This window comes from Chrysochloris asiatica, unplaced genomic scaffold (assembly GCF_000296735.1).
Source record: "Chrysochloris asiatica unplaced genomic scaffold, ChrAsi1.0 scaffold00283, whole genome shotgun sequence".
In the NCBI taxonomy this organism is placed as follows: domain Eukaryota; kingdom Metazoa; phylum Chordata; class Mammalia; order Afrosoricida; family Chrysochloridae; genus Chrysochloris; species Chrysochloris asiatica.
In genome coordinates, this window is record NW_006408801.1 from 2,519,972 (window position 1) to 2,535,726 (window position 15,755).

At 46.3% G+C, this 15,755-nt stretch overlaps 1 protein-coding gene across 1 annotated transcript in view; it reads left to right on the forward strand.

The window, feature by feature from the left end:
* The window catches only part of ZNF236 (zinc finger protein 236), a 67,846-nt gene that overhangs the window by 16,204 nt on the left and 35,887 nt on the right, over nucleotides 1-15,755 (forward strand). The window contains exons 9-12 of the mRNA XM_006874548.1: nucleotides 1,660-1,863; nucleotides 2,952-3,180; nucleotides 8,889-9,161; nucleotides 10,143-10,346. Coding sequence (XP_006874610.1) covers nucleotides 1,660-1,863; nucleotides 2,952-3,180; nucleotides 8,889-9,161; nucleotides 10,143-10,346 — 910 coding nt within the window. The remainder of the gene's footprint in view (nucleotides 1-1,659; nucleotides 1,864-2,951; nucleotides 3,181-8,888; nucleotides 9,162-10,142; nucleotides 10,347-15,755) is intronic.

The following is a 15,755-nucleotide window of genomic DNA, read 5'->3' on the forward strand; positions in this document are numbered from 1 at the left end:
TACCAGAGCTCCTTTTTAAAAAAATCTAATAAAGTACATTTAAAAGGAAAAGCAATGAAAACAAAAGGGAAACATACCCACCCAACCATTTCGTTGACTGGAGCTGACCAACTTGTGAGGAAGTGCTTTGCCCCATGGCTGCTGTCCATGCTTAAAGGCCTGGGCTGCTGGCCAGCAGGGCGCAGTGCCCCGCTTTCGTCGGTGTTTTCGCTCTATACTGTTGGGAAGGCCAGAATGTGCCACTTTATCGATGTCAGCGGTTTTCCCTGTGGGCATTTATGACAGTGGATGGTTTTTTTTGCGTGCCAAATTTTCATGTGGGCTTTTCTCATAAAAAAATTTCATGTGGGCTTTTGTCATAGAACTCATTTAATTAGGCATTGAAAATTCTGTTTTGAACTGAGTACTGTTTCCTTTAATACAATTTTCCATTTGTAAATTATGACCAAGTATGAGAATGTACGCCCTTGCTTTTAGCATGGGCAAGTCAGATGTGCGGAGGTAGTGGGTGGTCGTCCAGGTCAGGGCTGTAACTCATGGTGAGGCAGGTATCCTCAGGCCTGGCCCTTGTCGGGAACCTCTGTGGATGCTGGTTAGCTGTTTTCTCTCCAGGAGTTCTCTTCTGCCCCTTGGGTCACCTGCCCCCCAGTTTTAAGCATTGCATTTCTGGGGTCACAGTAAACATTGTGAGGATGGGTGCAGGGAAGCCCATGTGACAGAGCCCGGGTGCTGTCTCTTCTGGTCCCTGGGTCCCCAGGCTCTTTGCTCCCCTTACCCTGGGACTGAGGCCACTTTTGTGTTTGGCCTGAAACAGAGAGCCGTGGGGCGCTGTGCTCCGTGTGGAGGAGGATGGAATTGTTTCTAGTCCCTGCATGTCCCATCATCTTTTGGCTCTTCTGACTCTTGAGCTGCTATAGGGTCAGATTTTCCAAATGTGCTGTTAGGCGACCTTGGATTTTCTTGGCTGTCGCTCCCCTGCTAAGGTTGAATGGATTCCGCCTCATGGTGAGGTGCCCCCGAGGGCTTCCAAGGCTGTAGGGCTTCTCAGAAGTAGGCTGTCTCCACTTTCCCCAAGGAGAGGCTGCTGGCTTCACACTGCCGACCTTGTGGCTAGCAGCCGAAAGCCCCAGTCAGTGCGCCCTCAGTGTTTGCAGCTCTGCAGAGCCTTTCTCCTTGTGGACTGGTGCCCACAGTGGCCTCTCTCCTCCTTGTCTTGACTCTGAGCTTCGGCGCTGCTTTATTCAATCCCTTCATATAGCTGAGCCAGCAGAAAGCGGGGAGCCGTGTCCAGCACCTGCCGTCTTAGTTGACAGGCTCCGCTAACTGTTGAAAGGCTTTAGTGAAGTGTAATTAAAAGCTCTTTATCAGTCAGTCGTGTGCTCTTCAAGGAATGCTGGTGACGCTGTAGGGTCAGCAGTTCAAACCCAGCAGCCACTCCACAGGAGACAGATGAAGCTGTCTGCTCCCATAAGGACTTATAGCCTGGCTAACCCTAGACAGGGTCGCCAGGAGTTGGGCCTACTGGATGGCAGTCATATGGCAGTTCACATGTGTGTTTGGGGCAGCGTTCGTACGGAGGGCACTGCCTGACTCTTAGAGGGGCAGTGGAGTCGGACTAACGTGTGTTCGTCTTTGTGATGGAATGTCGCTGTGTTCCAGGCCACACTCTTTCAGACTTTACCTCTCCAGCAGACAGAAGGCCAGGTCCCAGCCTCGTGCGGCCAGCAGGGCTCCCAAGCCGTCACGGATGTCATCCAGCAGCTTCTGGAGCTCTCAGAGCCAGGGCCCGCGGAGGCTAGCCCACCAGCCCAGCCGGGCCAGCAGCTGAGCATCACAGTGGGCATCAACCAGGATATCCTGCAGGTGAGGCCTGTCACCTGCCCCTGCCAGCTGGCACGTGCCTGCTCCTCTCAGAAACCCACCGTCTGTGCTGACACACACATACACACACACACACACACACACACGTGTAACCAGAATCAGGCCTGAGGTAAATACATTGATTTGATCATGTACGGACAGTGCAGGATTCTAAACTGGTATGAATCGATCATTTAAAGGCAATTGTAGAACCACAATGAATTTCTCCGTCAGTGAATTTAATTGGAAAGGACAATAGCTTTTCTAGAGTTTTATGTGTATAGATACAGAGGTGTGAGAAATACGTGATCCTTTCTTCAAGTTCTGGTGTAACTCTGTTGGGACAATTGTTTGTTTTACATTTATGAGAAAAAAACAAAGCCCAGTACCACTGGGTCATGTTTGATTCTAAGCAACCCTGGGCCGGGTTTCCGAGGCTGTATGTTTCTGCGGGAGCAGAAAGCTTCCTCTTTCTTGGAGCTGCTTGTGGGCTTGAACCCCCAACCTTGTAGTTCACAGCCCAGTGCCTAACCCACAGTGCCACCTGGGCTCCTTATAGTAATGACAGGGAATCCAGGCTCTGTCCTGCCAGTGTGGACCCAGCAGAGGGCAAGCAGTCCTTGGGACTTGGCCTGGCTTTCTGTTGACGCCCGTTCGCTGGCTCCCAACAGAGAGCTTTCCTCCTGGCTCTTCTGTTTTCTTGTGGTTGTTTTTAAAAATATAGCTTCTCTCCTCACCTCTGTGGCGAGAAGTTGGCTGGGGGTCTTGAGTGTCAGGGTGTCAGGGCATTCCCAGGGTCTTGATCCCAAGCTCTCAAAAAGCCACGGCCAGGTTTTAGCCTCAACCCCAATTGTCTGAGGTACGATTTCTAAAAGTCACGTCTGTTTCTTTTCTTTGGCATGCGGTGTTTTGGGTGGGGTGAGATGTCAGTTTCAGAAAGGTGGGCACCCCACTCAGCCACTTGCATTCAGATTTCAAGGAGAGCAGGACTAGACCCCTGTAACGAAAGCTTTGTTAGTCTGTGTGGTTGGTTGTGGTAGGCAAACGTGGGCCCTCGGACCTTCTAACCTTGTAGTTTTGTTCTGTCTCAGCAAGCCTTAGAAAACAGTGGGCTGTCTTCAATTCCAGTTGCAGCTCAACCTAACGACCCCAGCCACACCAAGACGCCCGCCACCCAGATCCAATGTCCGCACCTCGTCACTGCTCCTGGCGAGCCAGCTGAGCCGATGGAAGCGGAGCGAGAGAAAGATCCTGAGACCCCCGAGAAGCTGGAGAAAAGAGAAAAGAAGGCTGCCAAGAAGAGACCACCTTTCTTACCTGGTAATTGTGACACGTGTTAGCATCTGTGTCTGAGTGTGCATGCGTTGTCTCGGACAAGTTGATAGGATCCGCTGGTCTTGGAATTATTTTGAGGGTAGCGTGCTGTTGTTTGGGGTTGATGACCATCATATGGTTAATTCCCCAGGTGTCTGCTCCTGGCTCCTGAGTGGGACCCGAATCTCTCCCGCACTCTCTTCCCCAGACCCCATCCCTGGTCTGCAGTCAGTGCACTACGGGCCTTCAGTCTTTCCCTGCCTCGGGCCCTCCTCCCCACATTGTGACCACGATGGAGACACACCTCCTAGCCTTTCTTCCTCTTGGTGGGCCCTGAATGGACCGTGCTTTCACCCCCCAGAAGGCCAGCCCTCCTTCCGTGGCGTCCTGCCAACCTTTTATAGTTAGCAGCCAACTGCTTACCCCTTTTCTCCCCCTGAGTGCAAACAACCCTGGTTAGGTCCCCGTCCTACATCCCACCCTGCCACCCCCATCTCTCTGGGACAGAAACCAATGTCCTAGGAAAGCTGGCGGCCTTGCCTCTTCCTATACCCCTCCCATGGTCTCTGAGCTCCACGCTTGCCATAGGCTGCCCGTCTTTCTAGACCCCTTCTCCCTCACTGTAATCTCACAGGTCCTCAGCACTGGGTGACTGATGTGGATAAGTACACACTGCATCCGTCACATAGGTGCTGTGTTTGGGCAGAAGTGCTTCCTTACGAATGTCTTCTTGGTAGGTGTGAGTGTTCCTTTAGGGCCAGGGCATCTATTCCGAGAGTTTTTAGGAACACATGTTGTCTTGCTGGTAAGTGTGGCACCTTTGTCACCTCTGCCCATGGCTCTCCCTCCGATGTGCTCTCTCCTGTGCGCCTTGTGGCCTCAGCATTGTGGTTCTGGCCTCAAGGTCTCCTCTTATTCTTCCCTTGTTCTGCCTCTCCAGTGGAAAGCAAAACAAACCAAAGTTTCTGCCCTCTAGTCGATTCCATTGCATTAGGACCCTGCAGAAATCCGTTACACGAGCAGAGCGCCCCCCGTCTTGTCCACAGGAGAGGCTGCTGGACTCCAGTCACTGCCCTTACTTGCTGAGCAGTGGGCTTTTCACTTTCTTGAGAAAGCTGTGTGATGCAGAAACTCTTTAATTTTGAGGACGGTCCAGCTTATCTGTTTTTTCCTTTGCTGCTCATGCTTTGGTGTCCTAGCTAAGAATCCATTAGCAAAACCCAAGTGTCGCCATTTGTCTCTTGTTTTCTTCTAAGGATTCCAGCTTTTCTACGTCGGACGATGATAACGTGATTTACTCTCTGGTTGTGGTGTGAGGTACAGGATCACGTTTCTTGTCTTGCATATGGAGAAGTTAGTTGTCCTAACACCTCCTGTTGGAGAGTTTGTAGTTTTACAAGGTGTCCTCTTCACTATTTTACATAACCAGTTTTATCATAGCAATTTCAGAATCTTCTGCTATTTGGTATTGGTAGTAAGTGATGAACTAATCTAGGGAAAACTGATGTCTATGAAATTTTTAGTCTTTATACCAAAGAATAAGTTATGTATTTACGTTTATTCACATTTTTTCTTTCTGTGAGCATTTCAGTAATTTAACTTTTTCTTCTGGAAGGGTGTTGATATTTTTTCATAGTAAAATCCAGGTAGCTCTCTGAGCTCTCTTTGGGTTCCTGAGATCTAGAATCCCGTCATTTGGAAGTAATGTTACTGTTACCATCTCCTTGCTCCTTTAGGCTTTCGGTCTTTACCTTGTTGAGTTTATAACTGGTGATTCCAATGGATAATCCCCATGGCTTTCTTAGGGACCCTTTTACAGTTTCCCTATAAAGTTGTGTGTTCTGTTGATGTTTTCTCCACCTCGTTCTGTCTTAGACTTTTAAAAGGTAAGAGTAGATGTTAGATTTTAGCCCGGGCCTTTTCATTGATGGGTGATTATGTGTGTTTTCTTGCCTAATTAATATGCTAGATGAGGAAAGCTACTGCCCACGGAGGGAACTTGTGGTCCATGTTTGCCAGATCTGCACATGCATGTGTGTAAGTGTGCATGTGTGTGCACAGACGGAAATCTTTCACTTTGTCAGAGAAGCCAGAACGTGGGTCTGGTTTTCTTTTCGGAATGCTGGGGCCAAGCGGCACATGGGGCAGCTTTAGGGACATAGTACTGGGACTGCCATTTGTCATGTCTGTTCCGGTCTGTTACCAGAAACTCTTAGAACCAGCTGGCTGTCCTATGTTATGTCATCTCATGTAATTAAAGACATTTTCCGTGTTGTTTGGAAGCAGTCTGATGCCAGGCATGGCTTCCTGATTGTCATGAAGACGCCCTTCTAGTTCTGTCTTCCCTTTTTCTGTTTAACTTTGTTGATTGATCTGGGAAGACGCTCAGGTAATTTTTGCACAGTTTTCAGTAATTTCTGTGTATTAGTTTTAAGCAGTCTTAAATTTTGGACTTCTTTAGTACAAGTTAGTTGTTAGGGGCCATCGAGTCGATACCCATTCATAGTGACCCTATGCATAACAGAACGAAACACTGCCCAGTCCTATGCCAGCCTCACAGTTGTTACTATGTTGAGTCCATTGTTGAGGCCATTGTGCCAGTCCATCTCATCAGGAGTCTTCCTCGTTTTCTCCGACCTTCTACTTTACCTAGCGTGATGTCCGTCTCCAGGGACTGGTCCCGCCTGATAATATGTCTGAAGTATGAGAAATGAAGTCTGGCCATCGTGGCCTCCAAGCAGCACTTTCATTGTTCTTCCAACACAGATTGGTTCTTTTGGCAGTCCATGGCACTGTCAATATTCTCCTCCAACACCATCACTCAAATGCACCAGTTCTTCAACGGTTTTTCTTAGTCACTATTCGATTTTCACATGCATAGGAGGTTACTGAAAATACCAAGTACGCCTTAGTCCTTAAACTGATATCTTTGCTCTTGGACACCTTAAAGAGGTCGTATGCAGCAGAGTCGCCTGATGCAATATGTTGTTTGATTTCCTGACTGTTGCTTCCATGATGGTTAATGGTTGATCCGAGCAAAATGAAGTCTTGGACAACTTCAATCTTTTCTCCACTTCTTTGAATGTTGTTTATGGGTCCAGTGGTGAGGATTTTTGTTGTCTTTACATGGAGGTGTGCAACCCATACTGAAGGCTGTGGACTTTGTTCTTCATCAGTAAGTATTTTAAGTCCTCTTGGCTTTCAGCAGTCAAGGTTGTCTCATCTGCATATTGCAGGTTGCTAATGAGTCTTCGTCCAATCCTGATGCCACATTTTTTTTCATATGATCTAGCTTCTCAGATGACTTACGCAGTATACGGATTGACTTAAGTGTGGTGAAAGAATACAACCCTGGTGCACACCTTTCCTAATTTTAAACCATTTGGTGCTCTCTTGTTCTTTACAGAATAACTATCTCTTGGTCTACGTACAGGTTCCTTAGGAGCAAAATTAAGGGTTCTGGAATACTCATTCTCCACACTGCTGTCCATAGCTTGTCATTGCCCACACAATCAAAAGACGTTCCCTAGTCAACAAATCACAGGTAAACATCTTTCTGGTATTCTCTGCTTTCAGCCAAGATCCGTCTGACATCAGCAATGATATTCCTGGTTCCATGGCCTCTGCTGATTCTGGCTAGAACGTCTTGAAGTTCTCTGTCAACGTGTAGTTGCAGCCATTTTTGTGTTATCTTTAGCAAAATTATACATGCATGTGACATTGATGATATTGTCTGATGATTTTCGCATTCCATTGGCTCACCTCTCTTTGGAATGGGCACAAACATGGATCTCTTCCAGTCAGTCGGCCAGGTTGTTGTCTTCCAAATTCCTTGTTATAGACGAGTGAATGCCTCCAGTGCCGCATCAGTTTGTTGAAAGAGTTCAATTAGTGTTTCTTCAGTTTCCAGAGCCTTGTTCTTTGCCAATAGCTTCAGTGCACCCTGAACTTCTTCCTTCTGTATCATTGGCTCTTGATCACCTGCTACCTCTTGAAATGGTTGAACATCGACCATTTCCTTTTAGTACAGTGACTCTGTGTAGTCCTTCCATCTTCTCTTGATGCTTTCTGATCATTCGATAATTTGCCCAGAGAATCCTTCAATATTTCAAGTTGAAGCTTGAATTTTTTTCTCCAGTTTCCTCAGCTTGAGAAATGCTGAGTGTGGTCTTCCCTTTTGGTTTTCTAATTCTAGGTCTTTGCACATTATGTTATAATGTCCGGCTTTTTCTTCTCAAGCTGACCTTCCGAATTTTCTTTTCAGCTCTTTTACCTCCTCGTTTCTTTCATTTATTTTTGTGTCTCTATGCTGGAGAGCAAGTTTCAGAGTCTCTTCTGACATCCATTTAGGTCTTTTCCTTCTTTCTTGTCTTCTTAACGACCTTTTGCTTTCTTCCTGTATGATGTTCTTGACGTCATCCCACAACTCTTCTGGTCTTCAGTCTTTAGTGTCTAATGCATGAAATCTGTTTTTCAGACAATCTCTGAATTCAGGTGGGATACGTTCAATGTCATATTTTGGGCTCAGGCTGACTTGTTGTAACTTACTTGAGCTTCAGCCTGAATTTGCGTGTGAGTAATTGATGGTCTTTTCTACCATCTGCCCCGGGCCTTGTTTGGGTTGATGTCATGAGCTTTCCCACAGCCTCTTTCCTTGTGTGAGTCCCGTTAGCAGCAGGTGGTCGGTCAGGAAAGGGCATTTTCTCCCAGAGACACAAGGCACAGGGGATGAATCCCTGCATCCACTGTTAACAAAAAGAAGAAACCCAACTGCCGCTGAGTGGATTCCGATGAATAGCACCCCTAGAGTAGACCGAGTAGGGCAGCTCTATGGGGTCTCTGAGGCTGGACATCTCTAGGGATGCCGACTGCCTCGTTTTTCTCGCGTGGAGTGGCTGCTGGGTTCCAGCTGCTGATCTTTCAGTTAGCAGTCCCGTGCTTAACCCCACCTGGGCTCCTACGTGTGTGCAGATAGTGAAAGGGATAACATTCTCAGGTGAAATTCATCAACTTGGCCAAAATTCTTTTGTGTTCATCTGAATTCTTTACTTGAATTACGTGAATGTAATTCTGATAACAAATGTTCAAGATTCAAAGTGATTGTGCCACTGTTTTATTATTTTGAATTTTCTGTCTTAGGACCCATTTTGTAACTATTTTTCCATAAACGTAATTGAGATGTTTTCTGCTGTTAGATATGGTTTTACACCTGGGTGAGAGCGAAACTACTATATTGGTTCAGGAACTCAATAGCATCTTCCAGAATAGCTCCCCATCTGAACTCAGATGCCATTTTCCTAGCATTAGAGCTTACCCCTTCGTGATCACACACACATGTCTGACCTGTTTTCTGTCTGTGCCATGGGACGGCTCGAACACCCGCCCTTCCAGTGGTGTCCTGGGAGGTCATGGAGTCCCTGCTGCATCCATTTCTGCTCACGTGTGGAATGTGCGTGTTCCTGCCTGACAGGCAGTGCTCCTGTCTCCCCGTGGCTACTTAGGACTTTCTGTGAGATTAAATCACGGTCTTGTGTAATTCCGGGGAGGAAATGTCTACCAGCTCTCCCATAATTGCCCGTCCTCTGTGCAGCCTGATGATGCCCCGGCCTTCCCACGGAGAGCAGCGGGGAGCCTTAGCATCCAGGCGCACGATCATTTCTTGTCTTTGAAGCAGAGTTTAATTCATTCTGTCCTGGTTCCGCCCTTTACCCCAGGATCCATTCGTGAGGAGAACGGAGTCAGGTGGCATGTGTGCCCTTACTGCACGAAGGAGTTTAAGAAGCCCAGTGACCTGGTACGTCACATCCGTATCCACACGCATGAGAAACCCTTCAAGTGCCCGCAGTGCTTCCGGGCCTTCGCTGTGAAGAGCACGCTGACGGCACACATCAAGACGCACACGGGAATCAAGGCCTTCCAGTGCCAATGCTGCATGAAGAGCTTCTCCACCTCAGGGAGCCTCAAAGTGCACATCCGCCTGCACACAGGTGGGGGCGCTGCAGCCCAGCCCAGCTTCCTCCCCCTTCCTCCTGTGGCCGGGGGGCCTGGGCGGCCACATCTGCTTGCACACACAGCCCAGACCCACTAGCTGCTTCACAGGAAAAGGATGAGGCAGTATGCTTTCATAAAGATTTACGTCCTTGGACACCCTCTGAGGCCATCTCCTCTTCTCCAGGGTCACTATGAGTCAGCATCTGCTTATTGACAGAGGGTTTGGTTTTGGTTTAATCTTGGAGCAAATGTGACCAGATTTTTTTCTCCTGCAGCGCAGCTGAAGAGGTTTGAACCTGTAGCCTTTTGGTCAGCACTGAGTCCTTGGCTCTTGTGTTGAGAGTGCTCCTTATCTAAACATTAGTTACTGTAATCCCAGCACCAAGCGGAGGAGGCAAACATTATTACTCTCATCTTACAGTTTCCATGCCTTAGAATCCTGAAAATGCCTTGTTGTTTCAATGCCCATAGTTTGCAATTTCAATCTTTGTCCTGTAAATACCAAATGTTTATTGCTTAAAATGCTTTTTATGCTTGTCTTAGCTTTTGTAATGTGCGAGGGAATGAGGGACAGTAACACCCACATGCATACTACAGCATGACGGGATGGTCATGGTGTAACATCCACATGCATACTACAGCATCACAGGATGGTCATGGTGTAACATCCACATGCATACTACAGCATCACGGGATGGTCATGGTGTAACATCCACATGCATACTACAGCATCATGGGATGGTCATGGTGTAACACCCACATGCATACTACAGCATCTCTGATACTGCAGACACGGGATCGTCATGGTGTAACACCCACATGCATACATACCACACTGTCCCTGACACGGCAGACACGGGATGAGAATGAGGTGTCCTTCACATCCATACCACAGCATTGTAATTTTATGTTGGCGTCAGTGTTGGAGATGCAATTCTTTCAGATGATCCTAACATGTACCTTTGATTTCTTATCAGGCGTTAGACCATTCGCTTGTCCTCACTGTGACAAAAAGTTCCGAACCTCAGGCCACAGGAAGACGCATGTTGCCTCACATTTCAAGCACACCGAGCTCAGGAAGATGAGGCACCAACGCAAACCTGCAAAGGGCCGTGTGGGCAAGAGCAGCCCGCTGGTGCCGGACATTGCTTTGCAGGAACCAATTCTCATCACTGACTTAGGTAAGGGCTGTGAGAGGCTTGATTGGCAGTTGATTGCACAGTTATGTTGCTTCATGGGCCAGTCTGCTCCACAGTTCAAACCAAAGCCACAATGGTGGCTAGACGGGGGCTCAGAGCGTCTGGTCGGCAGGAGTCAGAAGAGACACTTCTGCCTCACTGGTGCTCCCGAAGACGGCCTGTGGAATGCACAGCTCACCTGGTGATGTTTGTTTTAAAATCCCTGAGTGACGTGCTCTCATCTTTAGATCAGATTACGGGGAGGGAGAAGGAAAAGCTCCCTGCCTGCTATTACATTCGTTTTAGGCTCAGTGTTAGTAGAATCAAGCCAAATTATCATTTTGCTAACTAACTAGGAAGACATTAATGCTTCCTAGACTCTGTATCAACAGTAAGGATACAATTTAAGAAACTTCATTAAATTCTGTGAGTTTATGTGTTTTTTACTCCATTTCTTTGTTGTTTTCCTAAGCAGGGTAATCCAATCTATTAAGAATGAATATCAAACAAAATATAACTTAAAGTGAAAAAAAAAAAAGTTTAAACTGTGTGTAGGGTATTTTAGATTGATATGGGTTTATAGTCTTATTAATAATAAGATAGCACCAGTCATAAGCCTTTATGTACTTAAGAGCTTAGCTTCAAAATAGATAAGCCAAAACCAATACAATACAAGCAAAGAGAACTATCTATATTCTCAAATGAAATGAGAAAGCTTCAATAACCAAATACAGTAAACTTGCCAAGGGGCCGAACTGTACACGTATAAATACATCAGTAAAGGACTAGCTTTCCCTGGACTACTTTACCTTGAAATAGATATTCTTTCCTATTTGCATGAAGCAGAAATTGATCACATGGTAGAGTATAAAAAACTTCGTTAAAGTCCCAAAAGTAGATGTCATCCAAGACACAGTGTTGTTGATGTTGTTATGTGCTGCTGAGTTGGTTCCAACCCATAGCGACCCTATACAGGTTCCGAGGAGTAGCTGGTAAGCTTGAACCACAGACTTTTTTGTTCAAACTGACTTTGCAGTGCAGCGCATTAGCCCACAGTGCCAGGACTCCATTATTGCAATGTAATGAAAATAGATTAATAGAAAATATCCAAAATGTAGTTAGATGGAAAAGAAAGATTCAAAAGTGAAATTATATCCTTAAAGTGAAATCGTTACGGAAACAGACTGGATCGCTCAAAGCTATCCTCAGCTTTTATAATGTTATCATTGTTAAGTGCACCTGAGTTGGACTCATAGCTTCTATAATTGTGGTGGTTGGTGGTTATGTGCCGTGGAGTCGGTTCCGACTCATAGCGACCCTGTACAGGCTTTCCGAGGCTGTAAATCTTTACGGGAGCAGAACGCCTCATCTTTCTCCCATGGAGCAGCTGGTAGTTTAGAACTGCTGACCTTGTGGTTCGCAGCCTGATTCATAACCACTACGCTACCAGAGCTCTTCTATAATATTTCCTGCTAAATATAAAAAAAGTGATAATAAGTGAGAGTTTTTATACTAAAACTAAGAAACTGCAAGATCTGTCTGAACCATAGGGTTGGTAGTTCAATGTCAGCAGCCACTCCTTGGAGACCCTGTGCCGGGTTACTGTGAGTCAGAATCAGCTGGTGACACGTAGTGACAGCAACAACAAAGCTAAGGAAATTCAAGTCACAGAAAGACGCTGTTATTAAAGCCATTGAATTGGTTTTGACTCATAGTGAGCTGCTGTAGCATTTCCAAGGAGTGGCTGGTGGATATGAACCGCCCATCTTGTGGTTAGAAGTCCAGCCCGTATCTGACAGGGCCACACTTATACCCCAGGCAGAAATTAGTAAGTATCAAGTAATTTAAGATAAAAGGTATCATTCTACTGGACTTGATTAGTACTTTTTTAAAACTTTGTTTTGAGTAACAATCCTAAAATATCCAACGTGGCATGGCACAATAAAACGAAGGAAGAAGAAAATGTGCATTGTCAGCAATGAGAAGAAGCTCAAAAGAAATGAGGTACAAATTTGAGACTACTGTATGAGTTTGTTTTAATACATGTTAAAGTTCAGATGAAATGTTTTCTAGAATTCTTTAATTATCAGAATTGATTCTAGAAGAAGTGGAAAATCCTAGAACATAAGAAATTGAGTAGATGTAACTCCTAGGGGGCATAGAGAATGGTAATGCACTCCCATGGTAGGTTAGAGTACTTGGATATTCTTGTGTAGTTCTGGTAGACTACAAAGCAAGAGTGAAACAGTCTCACTCACACACGTGTCATCTGGATCAGCTTCTATTTTCTCATTGGCTCTTCTTGCTAAGTGTCGTTGAGTTGGTTCCGGCTTACAGTGACCCTGTGTAGGGTTTCCAAGGAGCGACTAGTAAGCTTGAACTGCCGACCCTGTGGTTCAAACAAACCTTGCATTCTAGGGCATTAACCCGCAGTGCCACACCAGGTCTCAAAACTCTATTTAGGACATTAAAATTATCCTGCGTGGTTACCAGTTTTTGTCAGGCCGCCGTAAACGAAGTTAAATACTGAGGGGGTTTTTGGCTTAGTTAAGTTATAAATCTTGAGTTAGACTAAAGGGCTAGGATGGCCTGTTGCACTCTCTGGTATGGTGGATAAGCGTAAGCGGGTGGGAATGGAAACGCCTCTGGACTGAGCTGAGACAGGAGGGGAGGAGGCCTAGAGGCAGCTCCCCCTGTCAATGTGAAATCCTTTCAGTAGTCCTCACTGTGCTTTGTTCTGTTGTAATTCATATGCTATGCAAGGCCTTCTCTCCCTGAGCTCTGGGAGGACCCTAGAAAAGACTAGACTACCAAAAGCTTTGGGGAAGAAAGAAGAGGGATGAAAAGGCAGGTGGAAATGGTTAGTCTTGTAGACTGATAGACCACCCAAACATCAGGCTCCATGACCCTGAGCTCAGAGGAACCAGGTGGTGCTTGCCATCTACTAACCGCTCTGAAAGAGGTTCACAATAAGAGGTGGGACAAAAGTCACAGTCTCAAAAAGGACCAGACTCACTGGTAGGATAGAGACTTGGTGATGGAACCCTTGAGAGAGAAACAAAAGCTTTGAAGGACAGATTTTGAGAAAACTGATCAATCGGATTCTAGTGGACGGCCCTTGTTGTTTACTGGGTCCCACTGAGACTGCTTACTTAAACCACTTTATGGTTTACCTCAAGATTGTCATTTTTAAAAGTATCAGAATGACTTAAAATGCTTACTGTTCAGCAACACCAAGTGACTGAAGGAAGAGTCCTACTATGGGGCAGTGGGTTAATGTACCAGACTGCAAAGCCATTTGAACTGCAAGGTCGGCGGTTCAAGGTCAACAGTGGCTACTCGGAACCCCTAGACAGGGTCGAAGGACAATGGGAAAACTGGGCTCTGATCTGTGAGAGGCACTTTGGTTTGTGCTGTGGTGAAACCAAGCAAGATCCCACCTCCTCACTCTAGACCACATGACACAGTATGGAGAGGCAGTCATGACTGACTGAGCACACCTCCCCCACTCTCATCACATGACTGGAGGCTGGGCCATGCTTCTGCCAAGGTTGGTGCTGGGAAGGGAAGCCAGGTGAGCCAAGTTGTGAGCTTCTCAGTCAGCTTTGCAGTGAAGCTGAGTCCCCATGACCTGCCTCCCGACGGTGACCTTGATGTCTGCTGCTGATGTGACCATAGGGACCTTCGTAAGACACACCCTGTGTAGAAACCACACCAGCCTTGGCACACCTTACTTTCTACATTTTACCATTGGGCTGTGCAGACCGTGTGTTTCTGACTACGTGAAGATTTGTGATGGGCCTGCATCTAGCACATGAGCACGTCTACCAGTGCCATCTTCCTAGCAAAGTGTCCCCACCTCCTGTCTCTGTGTCCTCCTAGGTCATCCTCACAACAGTTCCCACAGTGTACACTCACTCCCTGTCTCTGTGTCCGCTGCTGGTCATCCTCACAGTAGCTCAGACTTTCCCATCGTGCTTTGCACACTGCGTACACCACAGTGCAGAGTCAACATGACTTTCTATTCCTGGGAAACCCCAGACTTTGTGTTTTATTTCTTTATGAGAACAGATAAAATACAACCATATGAGGATTCTCATTTTTAAAACATTAACTTGGAGTTTCATTGGGATCTGATTTCGCTTCTTTGCATGAATTTTTTAACACAGTTTAAAATCATTGCCCTCTCCTGTATCTTTTGTTCTCTTGCACTCTTGTTTTATGTAGAACTCACCTAATGAAGCCTAGAAAACAATGTTTTCCTCTTAGGATAGTACAAAGTTCCTGTTAGTGGTCAGAGGGAGTTTAAAAATGTTGACAGACATACTACTTAGAAATCACTCCATATGCTCAAGGAGCAAACGAGTACGGTTTTGTGTTGTTGGTGCCGTTTCTAATTTTAATGAAGTGATAGGTTTATGCTGAGAGTTGTGAAACCCATTTGCGTAGAGTTTCAGTGCAGCTTTGTCAAAATAGCAGCCGCTGTGGCTCCCGAGGAAGGTCCTGCGAGGCGAGCGTGTGAATGGTCTGCTTTGACAAGCTTGACAGTGACCTGAAGGCCTTATTCTTGTGTTCTCCTTGTGCCCTTTGGTGAGATTTTGACCTTAGTTTTCTGCTCCTCCTAACTTTTAACATGATTTCTAGCATAGTGGGCGCTGCACTCAGTCGATGTGACCAGGAGGTGGTGCCCATGAGCACAACTTGGGAGCTGAGAAGAGAACCAGGGTTTAGAGGGAAGAACTGATGTGCACAGACAGGAGACCATTGAAGATGATGCGGGCAGAGGAGTCATGAGGGTGGTGAGCCGAGGACTCCCTTAGCTGGAGGGACGGCGCCCTGAGTCTTCCAGACCCAGTGAGCTCTGTTGGCACAGTGGGTGAGGTGCTCGGCAGTCTAGTCCTGTAAAGATTGACAACCTCGCTGACCCTTTGGGGTGGGTGTCCTACAGGGCCATGGCACGTCAGAATCAAATTGATGGCAGTGGATTGATGGGTTTAATCTATTTAACTAATGTTTCGTAATCCAGATAGTTTGCATCTGATTTGTCCAAATTGCATCTGTAGCTCAGTTGTTAAAGTCGTATTTATTAGATGTTCACCCTAAAGGCAGTCTTCACTTAAAGTATGAGGGGTTTCAAACAGTTGGTGTAAAGATGGAATTAAAAGGTAATGGGATTTGTCCATGAGCTACGTGAGGAGGTTAAATGTAAAATATAAAAGCCTGAGGAGGTTAAATGTAAAATATAAAAGCCTGAGTGACCTCATCTTGTTCCCTGCAGCTCCCCTTAGTCACGTCTTTGGAAACTTGAGGTTGTTGGTATAACCGACTGCATGTGAGAATGATTTCTGTGTCGTCCTGCTCAGGGTGCTGAGATAGCCCGCCGTCAGTCCTGCTCAGGGTTCTGAGATAGCC